Genomic DNA, 14,003 nt, shown 5'->3' with positions numbered 1-14,003 from the left:
TTGAGAAATGAGTGAGTGGTAATAGGAAACAGTCTTAGTAACCAATTGCCCCTTTTCTATTGTTTAATTTTTGAAAATTAATGAGAAATTGGTTACATTGAGTTAAAATTCATAATTGTCCAGTGTTTCTTTTATTTCTTTTTTTTTAAAGAACTAACCATTCTTGAGATTACATTCTAGTAAAGGGATGCTATATTTGGGGTTAAACTTCAGGTATAGTGTCCAGCCTGGATAAATGCTGATTCATTGATAAAGCTCAGACAAATATGTGCCAACAATGCCAGGAATATCATCACTGATCTCACAGTGAGGCTGTTAATTGTCTCTGTGCTGAGCCATAGAGACAAAAATATACTTTAAAATACTTCAAATATACTTAATATATTAAAAGTTATACTTAATATACTTAAAGTACCTAAAATATATAACCCTAAGTTTTCTGAAATTACTGATTTCAGATGTGCAACTGTTGAAGTTACCGAGTTGGAACAAATCAAAAAGAACTGATTTTCAAAGATGTCATCTATTTTCTAGGCAATAATTCCCTTTAAGGCATCTGGGATGGGGTACCAGAAGTCATCTATGACTTTTAAAAAGGTCTTGCAGTGTCTAGGCAGAGATGTTAGGCATATTGTGGAAGTGATACCCTTCTAAAATGTGATCAGGTGCTAATGACTCCTAATGTCCTCTTTCAGTATCCACAATGGAGTAATAGCGGTGTTCCAGCGTAAGGGTCTCCCAGACCATGAACTTTACAACCTCAATGAAGGAGTCAGGTAAGAGACTCGACTCTACGCCCAGCATTCACAGTACTGTTTGCTAGCACTCACATTTGAAAACTTCTACAGCAGTATTACCTTTTTTTTCCCCAGTTGTAGTTTCAACCAATGTAGTCAATTGGGCCTTAGTGAATAGCTGTTGCTGATGTGTGTCGACACCTCGCTGTGTAGGGAGAGCTGGGTTCCTCCTTCTGTGGAGGAGGTGCTTAGCCGTGAGGAGGATGGATTATTACAGAGTCTGTCTTGATGTACTGGATTGAAACTAAGGAAGGGAAAACCTGGACCCCTCTAGTAATGCAGCCCTATTCCACTGCAATGATGCTGCCCATTCACAGGTTCCAGGCGTAGCTCTGAGGTGCTTCACTTGCATACATGGAGGATGTAAAGCCTTCAAGCAGTCAGTGCAACATGGCAAGGAAAGATGTCCTGCCTGGTGGTCCCTTACATCTAGCTGCTCCTTCTGCAAAGGCTGAATATGCTGTAGATGTTATAAAGCTGTCTTGTCAGCACAAGGAACTGAGGTTCCTATTTCTTTCTCATACTGTGGTGATGCTGTTCGCAACAGACTAAATATAGACCAGTGAGATGCATAATGGGAACTTTTCTTCCTAAAACAAAAATATATATATATATATATATATAGAAGGTGAAAACCCTACCATTTGAGTTATTGAAGTTATACTTGCAACGAAACGTTTACCAAGAGATAAGCTGATATCTGGATTTACGGCACTTCAGTTTTTACTACTTTTTCTAGCACTTAGTATTACTTATTAAACTCTCTCTCACTGACAAGGGCAAAGTTGCAGATTTCCTTTTAGAAATTTGTCCCAACACTTTGAAGAATAAATAGTGGAAAAGAAGCTGCACTTAGAAAAGACAGACAGCTTATTACATTCCCTGGCTGCCTTCAGATAAGAGCCTCAGTGATTCCCTTTCCCTTACTGCTTATTCCCACTCTGTCCAGGCACTGGAGTCTGACGAAATCCACAGAATATCCAGATATTCTGGGACTATCTGTCCCTGTCTGGTTCCCAGTCTGGGATAGCTGGCCCAGTCTGGTTCCTTTTATTGTGGGCATATCTTCAGAGAAGTCCAGGTGAATGAGTTTTGGCGTGTGATCTCTCTTTTTCCCTCTCTCTCTGTCTTTTTGAAATTAAAAGAAACTTATTCTCCAGTTATTTCTTACTTCTCTGGGGACAAAATGACATACAAAGAATAGCTTTTCTAGGATGGCTGTCAGTTAGCATGATCCATCAATCATTTTCAGTTAGTTATTGGAATAATGGTTGATTGTTATTACTGTAAGTGCAGTTAGGATTCTTCAGCTTTATCTGAATGACAAAAAATGGTAGTTCTGGGCTAAGATTTCCTGGACCAGTGCATTTGCCTCAGGGTGCTTGTCTGCTGGTGAGGGACAGAAGAGGAAGAATTATCTGCTGATGTGGCAGAGACAAATACAATCTTGTATGAACCAACAAATAGAAGATAGATAGATAGATAGATAGATATTATTTGGTGAATTGTGTCCAGATTTTGCTTTCATTTACCTGGGTATAAACCCTGCACCATGATGATGCTTGCTAATATAGTTGTGTTGAATTTATTGCAACATCCCAGGCAGCTGAACAGGCAAGCTGACTACAAATAGACTGATTTTTTTTTTTTTTTCATTTTATGATGGGCTTTGCTGCCGCATGATAGGCCCATTTCTGTTTTTGTTAGGGTAAGGATAATGCTGCTTTGTTGTTATCTCAACTGATCGCTCACTTCGGGGGGGAACGCCTGGTGACTCATACCTGAGCTGATGGACAAAATATTGTGAAATCTAGACTGAGCTAGAAAGCTGCTGTTGTAAATGAGGCATCAGCAGCATAACTCTCCTGGGATGAGCGAGCATTTGGCAAGATGCAGCGTGGCTTTCAAGACTGGTTCTTGTCTACTGCTGTTTTGAGGTTGTTCCCTCTTGCCTCCTACTTGGCCTGAACAGTCTTCTAATTTATTGCCAAAAGCTGTCCATCCTCTAGTTGACAACTCTGAATTTGTTTTTGTGAAGCTTCTCGTGTGTGTCCTGCTTGCTTCATTCATAGAAAAAAGCTAAGATGAGAAACCTGCAAGTGGGTGAAGAGGACACAACAGCCAAAAGATCTGTCTCTAGAGGAGAGCATGGTAGTGGTATTTTTTTAAACATGTGTGTTCACAGGCCCAGCCACGGCCTCTTTCCAGAAGCTACTGCACTCCTGCTGTGTGCTTCATTTTACTGCCGACCACAGTCAAGAATGTTTTAGGGCCTCCTGACTATTTGCAACCAAAGCCCTTTTGCCTCACTTAAATTCAGCTCAAAACCTAACTAAGAAATTACTGATTTGACACATACCAAAAATACCTGGCTTATTACTATTGTTATTTAATTCAAAATAACTTTCTTTGAGTTAATGTCATTATTGAATGCAAAAATATCTGATTCCTAAACATCAGGATTGTTTTAGATCCATTTTCCCCACAAGTACATAAATAAAAGGAAACAAATAGCCATTATTTCCACTGGACAGGATTTGAGTGTGGAAGCATTCGGGTAAATGGCTAGTATCAGTAACTTTTTCAACAGTTACAGAACAGTAAAAGGAAGTTATTTTATTTTACCACTTTAATTAGAGCAGATTCTGGGATACTTTTCATAGTTAAACCTTGAATATCCAAGCTGACTCACAGACCAAGTGTAAATATTTGAACAGTTAGGTTATGCCCGCAATATTTGCACACCATCATTTTAACTTAGAAATGTCACGTATATTCAACTACTGTATGTCACACGTGCAAACAAATATGTATAACTTCCTTTTCTGAACACACATCTTGAGGCTTTGAACTCTGATTATGTATGCACTGATAATTTAAGAAAACATCAGTGGGTACAAATCTGTACAGTAACACTTACTTTTTTTCTAGGTTTGGCTCATAAAAGCTGCTACTCATTTACACCGATGGCTTTTGACACCATTCTTGCATTCCTCTGGCATTAGAAAGTGGCCTTAAATACGGAGTTACATAGCGCTCAGAAGCCCTACTACCAATAAAATCAGTGTGTGACTTCAGTCTCTTTCATATTACTGTAGCTCCTGACTAACTCTGCTAAAGCTAATGCAGTACAGTAAGGTGGTGAGAAGATACTCCAGTAACTGCGAGTATCACCAGTGTATGGCCTGTACATTACTACTTCTGAGCCCTCACTAGGTGATTTAATAGGGGATTGATTCAAAAGTCAGGTAATAAAAATTTATATGCCTACACTTACTGTTTAGTATTTCTGTTGGTGCATGTGTGTGATATTAGTAATCATACAGTGTTTTTTCTTTTTCATTTCATGCACCATATGTCATTTCAAAGTGTTTATTTACACCACTTGTAAATCAAGGAAGAAAAAGAAGGAAAGGGAAACGTAGTGGAAGCAGGATGTCCTGTATTAAAGCTAATACATATTTATAGCTGTCTCTTTTCTGAGTTTCAGGATGTTGGCTTAATGCAAACAAAGCACATTTTAGTGGCATTTCCTCCTTTGTAGCAAGAGTTCAAACCCAGTAAAATCACTTGTTTCCATTTGCTTCATTTAACTTTATTTAACAGAATTATACAGTGTTAGACTTTCCATTCTGAGTAGTATTGCAAGAGTTATTTTCAAAATGAACCAAAGAAGCAACAGCAGGAAGATACAAAAAAGTCAGGAGCTACTTTAGCATATTTTATGTGAATTTATATTATTATCTTAATTTCTGAAGTCATTAAACAGGGAATGAAGACCTGGTACCAATGATATACAAGCTTCATAAGAGTGCAGAAACACTGGCTTCAACGTCAGATGTGCTTGAAACAAGGTCTGCTATCTGATCAGGGATCTCTTTTAGACTTAATCAGATTTTTACCGGGATTCCACCATGATGTCCATATATCTAGATAAGGTTATTCAGTAATCTGAATTACCCAGGATCTGACAGGTGACAACCTAACTAATTTTTGTTAAAGGAAATTAAACAAGGATGAAAAAAAAATTGCAAGCAATGTCTTGGATCCAGTTTTGTTGTGAATCTCTTTTACATGAATATGGATACAGAGAACATAAAACACCGGTGTTCTGATGTGGCCTGAGGGCCTCACTATTTATTTCACTAGAAACTAATTAAGTAGCAGGAAGTATCTGTATTATTAGGGATTTAAAAAGTAAGACACATTAACTGTGCTGTCAGTTGTACCCTGTAAACAGAGATGCTAATGTAGCCGTAGTGCTGATTGGTGTGATGCAGTCCAGTGCATATAATTAACTACAAGCTGGTTGTTTACTTCATTCACAGCAGAAAAAAATGGAAATGTGGTGGGATTTTGTTTTATCAGGGGGCTAGTTATTGGATAAGTAGAACATAATTTTGTATTTCCTGCTCTAAATGACAGGAATTATCACTAGAACCTGAAATATGAAAAGAGAAAGTATTTGCAAATCACCTGTTCAAGACTAAGAGGAATCCAAGACTAGACTTCAAAGAGCTTCTAGCTTGAGGAAAGTGTAGAAAATTAAGCAAAACCTGTCAGCATAAAGTATCAGTACTTTTTGAAACAGTGGCACAAAGAGATATCTGGGAATAAATTGCTTCTATCATAGGAGAATTCAAAACTGCTACTTTCTTGTTATTTTAACCTAAAAATGGTTTATTTATCTGTGTCCAAAGTAAGAAAAACCTTTAGTGCCATTGCTTGCACTGCATTCCAGAAAAAAATCACAACACTTGGACAGTAAATTCCCATTTTGAGTGAGCATGGCAGGATTTGGCTATAGCATCCTTGTACTCATTGTCTACTCTTAAGGCTTTAAGACTTTAAGGATCTTTGGGGGAGGTGGGTTTTAACCCCTGCCAAGGGCTTGTCAGTGGGTACCATTCAGGAAGGAGTCTCAGGATACTGCAAGGGTTGTCCTCTCCCATACGTTGCAACAGCGTGCCAAGGGGGCTAGCCATACAATGGCCATTCATGGCAACGAGAGACCTATGGCTAAAGCCTGAGCTGGCTTTGGAAATTTTTGTCCAGAGATAGTTTGTCTGAATTAATCAGGTTTTTAGCTGAAAAGGATTTTGATGCTTAGGAACATCTGAAAATCCCCTTCCTTTTGTTTATTTTCAATTTCATTTATGCCTAGGGTGTTTCCTCAGGGTGCTATGAGGTCAGTGTGGACATGTGCTTAAGGATAAATAAATAAGATACTGTATTTCAGCCTCCTAAAGATTGACCTGCTCCTCCTTTCCCTGAACTTTCAGAAGATATCAAGAGGCTGTGCTGAAGCATGTGCTGTTAAAAACATCAGATCCAACTCCTGCAGACTTTTTCGTGGAGCGTAGGGATATGGTGGACTTCTAAAACCAGACGTGTATTTGTTTACTAGTTAAAAAATTTGATTAATTAGTTATTTGTTAGTTAAAGACATAACCCAAAGGGATAGATGATAATATGCTACTGAATATATAATTTACATAACTACCCTAATTGAAGTCAGTGTTTAGATTTTAAGTTGAACTTGACTTCATTTCTTCATGGGACCCGAGGTGGTCACACAGAGACAGGTTTTCAAAAGAGCTCCAGGCCAGATTTGCATGTGTTCAGAAAACCCGGCTGGGGCTACGTTTCTATAAGGTCCAGGCTCTCATTTATGCACCTAAATAGTGACCTGATTGCAGAGAAATATATCTAGTGTCCAACGTGTGAGATTTGAAGGACATACAGTTTTTTAGCAATGTAGTCAGTTTTACCTGGGTACAAACATTAGGCTTGCAGATTGGGTTGAATTCAGTTTCTGAATTTGAGGATTGTCTGTGGGAATTTTTTTGCATGTCGGTTTGGTTTGCTCTGTGAGATTGCTTTGTAGGTTTTAGTGTAGAGGAATCATGAAAGGCAGAGCTAAACTGTTAAATTCCTACCTGCTTTTTCACTGAAACTGTGGGAAACTTCAGCTGTCATGAGTCTCCTGAGTGGAAGATCGTGACCCTTTCAGTGTAAACTGGCCAAGTTTCACACCTGCAACAAAACCCACAGAATATCATCCTGCTTCAGGTTTCTCTCTAAATATTTTGTCACAGCTCTTTTTTGACATTATGCAGGAGAGGGATGATTTGGCTCTGAACATGTGCTCGGTTTTTGGCTCAGACCCACAGATGGGCAGAGAGCACCAGGAGTCCTCCCATGTCTGCAGTGCCAGGCGCCACTGAAGCCCTGGCACAGCAGGAGAACAATTCGAGCATTTTTAAAAGGATTAGATGTAGGATGGAAAACATCCTCTTTTCATCAAATCTTAATTTCCTTTCATATGTATTTGTGCAACTGAACTATCTAAAAGCACAGCAGTTACTTTTCAACACATAGAAATGCTGGTTGGGAGTCTTGGTAATTGTTGACCCCATTTGCTCTATTTGTAGTTAGGCATTATTGACAGGCTCTGTGCTCACATGAAAATATTTTGCTATTAGTGACTTCCCCTTTTCCATGCAGTGCACAGCTAATAAGATTTGCTGATTACACAGATCCTTTTCTTATTCTTTTGAATACAGGCAATTATTGAAAACAGAACTGGGATCCTTTTTCACTGAATATCTACAGGTAGGCATGTGCTTTCTTTCATTTAAATCAGATTTTGTTATATGCTACTGAGCAAAATCATTTCACCCACTCTAAATGCTGATCTAGAGACCCTTGAAACCATTCAGAGACGTCCACTGACTTCTGTGTGTTCTGTCATTTATGTTCTAATGGGATTTGGATTTTATATATATATACAGTTAGATAGTGAAAGTCCAAGCTGTGGAATAGATTTGTGTAGTCACTGAGTTTCTGTATGACATTGCTGTCTTTCAGTAGACTTCAGACAGTCTCTTTTAACTTAAAATTTAAGTTCCTGAGTAAACCAGTTAAGTTCATTGTAGTATAGTTAATGGGAAAGACATTTAGCAGTAAGTACACACTATTGAAGCAGTATTCTTTCGGCTTCTCTAAGACAGAGTACCTGCTTTGTGGGTCAGCCGTTTGAAGTTTGAGAAGCACTTTCTGCTGCACAGAATATGTGCTGTATCCTGAAAGAAGTAGGGGATTATATCATCATTTGACAAGTGTCCCAAGTGATTTAAGCAAGATGGACACAGGAGGAGTCCTTTGATGATTGATCATTAAAATAAAAGAGCCCCTTCATTGTCAAAAGTTAAGAATGAACAAAATGTGAAATATGATGCCTGTAGGGAAGTACAGTAATAAGTAAAGGTAGTCTATATTTTATTTACAGAATCAGCTGCTCACAAAAGGCATGGTGATCCTAAGGGACAAGATCCGGTTTTATGAAGGTAACTTGGATTTTAGCATGACTACCTATGTCTGTCACAAGAGTTTTAGCAAATGCATTCTGGGGGCAGTGTGATGCTTTCCCTATCTTCCCAGGACTATGGATTAGCTGTATCAGTTCATTCTTGCAGTCTGTTGTTGTGTCTTGCCTTGGTGTTCTGACCTGGTTTCGGCTGGGATAGAGTTAATTTTCTTTCTAGTAGCTGGTATAGTGTTATGTTTTGGATTTCATATGAGAAGAGTGTTGGTAACACACTGATGTTTTCAGTTGTTGCCAGGTGGTGTTTAGACTAAGTCAAGGATTTTTCAGCTTCTCATGCCCAGCCAGCAAGAAGGCTGGAGGGGCACAAGAAGTTGGGAGGCGGCACAGCCAGGACACCTGACCCAAACTGGCCAAAGGGGTATTCCATACCATGGGACGTCATGGCCAGTATATAAACTGGGTGGAGTTGCCCTGGGGCGATCACTGCTCAGGAACTAACTGGGCATTGGTTGGCGAGTGGTGAGCAATTGCATTGTGCATCGCTTGTTTTGTATATTCCAATTATTTTATTATTTTATTATTGTTGTTATTGTTGTTACTATTATTATTTTCTTCCTTTCTGTTCTATTAAACTTTCTTTAATCTCAACCCACGAGTTTTACTTTTTTTTCCCCAATTCTCTCCCCCATCCCACTGGGGGGGCGGGAGAAGTAAGCGAGCAGCTGGGTGGTGCTTAATTGCTGGCTGGGGTTAAACCACAACAGGGTCCCATTGGCTTTCATCAAGGAGAGGTGATTGCCTAGAGCAGCATCGAGGGAGTAAGGGAAAGGTTACCTCCAGCGTGAACACTTCCTTCTCCTTCAATTATAACCTGCTCAATGTTAAGGAAAAGTGGAAAAATAGACTGAGATATCTTAATAAACAAAAAAATAAGCACTAAGATCCCAGTTAGCTGAAGTGTCTGGCTAAGTCCAAAATAATGCTGTAGGTTGTTTTAAGAGTTATTGTGGATTCATGCTTACATAAACGAGATCAGACACTGTCTCTTTTTTTTTTACAGTCAAGCCTCCATTTGTCTGTCTGCACCTTCTGGAGGTGTCAGCTTATGGAAATAAACATCAAGGATAACCTCCACCTGATGTGTCATTTTACAGACACCTTCATTTTGTGTCCTATGCTATTGTGTGGCATCTAGATGTTCTGTTAAAGATGCTGTTTTGTCCTAGATGTAGGCATACACCATCAGAGGGTGAAACGGTTTCAGAATATCTTCAAGAATGATTGCCCATTAAAACAGTCTGAAGATCTTTGGGGAGTTGAGGCAATTTTAAAGAAGTGCATCTTTCCTTTACCACAGTTGCAGTCATAATACCATTTAGTCTAAATATACTGTTTAAGCAGTAGCCTGGAGATAATAATTTCCATTACTTTCAGCTATCTCTAAATCCTAAATGTAACCTTTCATTACTGACAGTACAGTTCATCAGATTAAGATGGTTCTATGGGACCCAGCTTTTCTGGTGAAAAGACAATAGTCCTGAACACCGCAAAAAGAGAACAAATTCCACATTAAAAAAATACCCCCCAAAAGTACCCAAACTCTTCTAAGCTGAACAGAGAATTCCTCAGTTATATAAAATAACAGCTTGGAGAGCACAAGGGGAGCTGTAAGGATCTCGAGGCCTTCATAGCTGCTTTGTAAATCACAAAGGAAGTTGGTTTCTAAGTATCAAATCAGCAAATTGGATGCAGAGACCTACCAAAGTCCAACCCCTTTTTTTCTGGTTTTACTAGCTTGAAAATAAAAAAATACTATCTCTGATGTTTGAGATCAAAGCTGAGATGAGAAATTGAAATGTGAGACCACTAAATGGCTTTCAAATGTAGGAGCATGTTTGGCAAACAAAAAAATTTCAGCAAGCTGTTAAGTTTATTTTGGTTTTGAATTTGGTGTATCACTTTGTGGTTACCCCTTAAAATATGGTCAGAAATGCTGGTAAGGTGAGGATTAAATCGATCGTGTTTTTTCAAGTGCGTCCTTGGAAGTGTCAGCTCACTAAGACTGGCTAGTTATGGGAGGGTAGCTGTAACTTAGGAGTCTCATTCAGAGCCAGAGGTCTTTGTGACAGGTAGCTTTCTGTTAGCTTGCCTGGGGAGCTGCTGAAGGATGTGAGTTTCCAAGGCTGGAATTTGGGTCTTTTGGCAACAGAGGTAGCAGCACCCCAGAGTCCTTCCCATAGTCAGTGACTCCCTGGCTCCCAAAACATCCAAGACAAAGCCGGGAGCATGGTAGTCTTGGGAACTCCCATTCTGAGCAGGGCTCCCTCCCTGGGTCTGCAGCAGCAGGCGTCCTGCCCTCAAATCTCAGTTTGTCCTACATCCCATGGTTTGAGTTTCCCTATCCAGTTGGTGTTGAAGTTTTCAAAATAGGAAAAAGATCACTTCAGGGCACACTTTGGAGCATTTTTGTCCTGCAGGAGGTTTTGAAAATTTTAGCTTTTCTTTTGAAATGATAATTTTTATTCTTACATTTATTTCAGGAGTTTCAATTAGCTTTTAGAAGCACTGTGAAAAGTACTACATGCATTTTTATGTCATACAAAATTGACTATATTGTGCTTCATTAAAATGAGTATTTAGAGTAACCCAGCTTCCTGGAATCCAGCAAATGCTTATGGTAGATGCAGGGATCTTTGCCTTACAGTAAAACAAACATGTTCTTGAAAGGACACGGAAGTCACGTTCTTCTGTGTGAAAGATGCTCATGATCAACAAACCGTAGGAATTCTTCCACAGCCCTCAGTAAAAGGCCTGCCTGGCAAAAGGCAGTTAACTCTGGAGCCTTTCTGAGCTGCTGTACAGAAATCCATCACTTCACAAAACAAGCTGCCCACAAGGTGAAAGGAGTGTGTGACAGTAAAGACGTATTAATCTCAACAGGGTAATTTGACTTCATGCAATTCTAGCAGCAAGATTGAAAAGGACCAATGTTCAGCACCCACATCTGGAGCCAAATTTGTAAGGGCTTAGTTTCCACTTAACCTCAACTTGTGGGCAACTAACGTATTTAACTCTTTTTAAAACTCTGACCTCGAGGCATAGAGTGGTTGGGCTTCTCCTTCATGATCAGATTTATATCTTTGAAACACTTTAGTGTTTTAGACACTAGTACAACGAGGTTATAATGCAACAGTATTTGTTATTATTACTGCTACAGCTGCTAGGAAATTCTGAACCTGGTTCCCTGCTCTGTTCACTAGAACAAATGCAAGACAAATTTAAAAAAAAATTGAAACCGAGAACACCCTTTTCAGTCTTGTGCACGAGTGTGTAGGACAGAGAGAACTCCTGCCTGGTGGTGCAGAAACGAAGACCTTGGTGTGGTTCACAAGCCAGCAGTTGCAGTATAGCATGGTGATCCACATTTGTCACAGAAAGCACTTAAAGTCATCAACCCAGGAATAATTCAGGAGTTGCAGATGGGCCAGAGCTGGTGCTATTTGTCATGTGCTTAAAAATGCAGGGAGATAAAGTATTCCATAATAAAGATTGGCACTTGGCTAACTTTGAGTGTAGCTGCTTTCATGCAGTTTCTTTGTGATATGTGTGTAATTCTAGGCAAAATGTTCCCTGGCTGAGGCCCTAAGTAATGCTGTAATACAAAAATTAAGAATAGTATCTGATTCTGAAACCAATTGTAATATTGATTGATTGCTATTGAATTTGCTTCCTGATAAGTCATATTGTCTTGTCTGAATGCCTCATAATCATTGATGTATTTATCGCCATAGTACTTGCTGGTGGAGGTACAGTGCCATTGCTCTCCTTTCATAGTTGGGTTAGGGGCACAGGGATGCTGAAGAGCTTGCCCAAGGTCACACAGGCTGTCTTGGGGAACAGGGATTTGAGGCCAGCATCTAGTGATCAAGCCAGACTTCCTTTGCAGTAGATCTCGGCTCCTGCATTTGCCTCTGTTTTACAAAATGTTCTGTGAGGAACTCGGTGTCCAGCTTGGTTGTACGACCTGGCCAGAGCTTCTCCAGTCTCCACTGGGGAGCTTCCTGGTGGCTGGAGCTAGGGAATGGACAAGGAGGTGGCCTTGCTGTGAGGACCATGGGTAACTCGCATCCTAGCAGGATTTGACTGCATCCTTTGAAAATTACAGTAAAAAACAGAGCTGCAACACCATTGTCTTTTTCCATAGATCTTGGGTGAGATTTTCTATGTAAGTGGAGATACAGGGAAGCTCAGGGATTGATTTGAGGGAACACTTTGTGGAGCATCTCCACAGAGCGTGGGTTGCTCTGCTGCCTTGCAGCTTGGTGGGCAGAGGGGAGCATGGTGGGGGAGGTTTCTCTGCAGGAATGCTTCCATGTTTAACCTGCTGTGTCATCCTCCTACTGCTCTCCTCCAGAGTCTTGTCCAGTAGGTATTACTGCAAGAAGAGAAGGAGGTAACCGGGGCCATTACTCTGTTCTTCACGGGTTTTTTTCTGAGTAAGCTTTAACCACAAAGTCTCTGAGTTTACTAAGAACATTAGATGTGTCACCTGAAAAGACACAAATACTGAATGATCTGATACACTGAAAGGAATACTAATTCCATACTGCTAATAGTAGCTGGTACATGATTCATCTTTGTGTATAATAGCAGATTCATATTGTTTCCTGCATGTTTTAGTCTTTGGAGTTAGCTGATTACAACCTAAACGGTTCACTACTTTTTTGTGTGTTTTTGCAGGGCAGAAACTACTGGATACGTTAGCTGAAACCTGGGATTTTTTCTTCAGTGATGTCCTGCCCATGCTTCAGGCTATTTTCTATCCTGTGCAGGTGAAAAATTACTCTGTTACTATAGAATCTTGAAAAACTTGAAAAAGCAACTTTACTGGTTCATCAACAGATTGATGTAATCCTTAACTCTCTTTCCTTGGGCCAACCTCCCAGTGCAGCTGTTCTGTATAGTCATGTCATGCAAATAAGTTACTTACGCAAACGGGTTTGAAGTGCTTGGGTGAAAAAGATGAAGGAGGACTTTGTAAACAAAAGCGGAGTGCAGCGAGGATGGGTAGTCCTTCTGCCAACTCACACTAAAAGTCAAAAAAGGTTATGAATGATAAACTGAAATATGCACACAGCGAAATAAGTGGAGCTGTGTTGACTTAAATATATGCATTTCCTTCTCTGCAATGTCAATTTGTCTCAGAAGTATCTCCACTTTTGAAAAGGAATTGTATTTCTGAGATCAAATTCTATGCTACTATAAGTGGACAACAATAGCGAAGTTAGACCAGTTTACATGAACACAGAATTTGACTCCAGTAATTTTAAATCCACAACAGGTACTTGATCTGATTTGGATGAAGGCTCAATCTTCTAATTTCGTGATGGCCACAGAGTGTTATCACTTAAGTCCCAAGGAAATCTGTACCAGATAGGTATAAGTGACCTGGACTTGCTTCTAGATGCCTATAAATTTTAGTGGGAGCTTGGTGCCTGAACATATTTGGGCAAACTTCGAAACCTTCTCCCATTTTTCCGAGTGGACTTCACGCCTAAAATGATTGTCCAAATGTTAACAATATTACTATTTACATCTGCAGATAATTACAGGCATGAAATCTGAATTCAGTGGAAAAGCTGCAACTTTACACAGACTTTGATTCTGAAAGAGAAGACCTCTAAAAACATACAGGGCTATTTCACCCATTGACTTCTGTCTTACCAGTAGAAACTTTAAAACAATAGAAATAAGATGGTACCAAAAACCTATTAGAACACAATGGGAGATTTTTCAAGTGCCACATAATTTAAATCCAAGACATTTGGGCACATAGAGATATAGGTAGGCTCTCAACCTCATTTTCCAAAGCACTT

General features: G+C 39.6%; 1 protein-coding gene across 10 annotated transcripts in view; it reads left to right on the top strand.

The window, feature by feature from the left end:
• The window catches only part of PRR5 (proline rich 5), a 94,833-nt gene that overhangs the window by 49,547 nt on the left and 31,283 nt on the right, over nucleotides 1–14,003 (top strand). For 9 of the 10 annotated variants that reach the window (XM_030040947.2, XM_030040948.2, XM_030040950.2 and 6 more), the window contains 4 exons: nucleotides 696–776; nucleotides 7,364–7,412; nucleotides 8,089–8,146; nucleotides 12,868–12,959. In XM_030040947.2, coding sequence (XP_029896807.1) covers nucleotides 696–776; nucleotides 7,364–7,412; nucleotides 8,089–8,146; nucleotides 12,868–12,959 — 280 coding nt within the window. The remainder of the gene's footprint in view (nucleotides 1–695; nucleotides 777–7,363; nucleotides 7,413–8,088; nucleotides 8,147–12,867; nucleotides 12,960–14,003) is intronic. The other variant, XM_030040952.2, reaches the window with a different exon arrangement.

The sequence above is a fragment of the Aquila chrysaetos genome, chromosome 17 (genome assembly GCF_900496995.4).
Source record: "Aquila chrysaetos chrysaetos chromosome 17, bAquChr1.4, whole genome shotgun sequence".
Taxonomy (NCBI): Eukaryota; Metazoa; Chordata; class Aves; order Accipitriformes; family Accipitridae; genus Aquila; species Aquila chrysaetos.
This window is presented reverse-complemented; position numbering and strand designations above follow the sequence as displayed.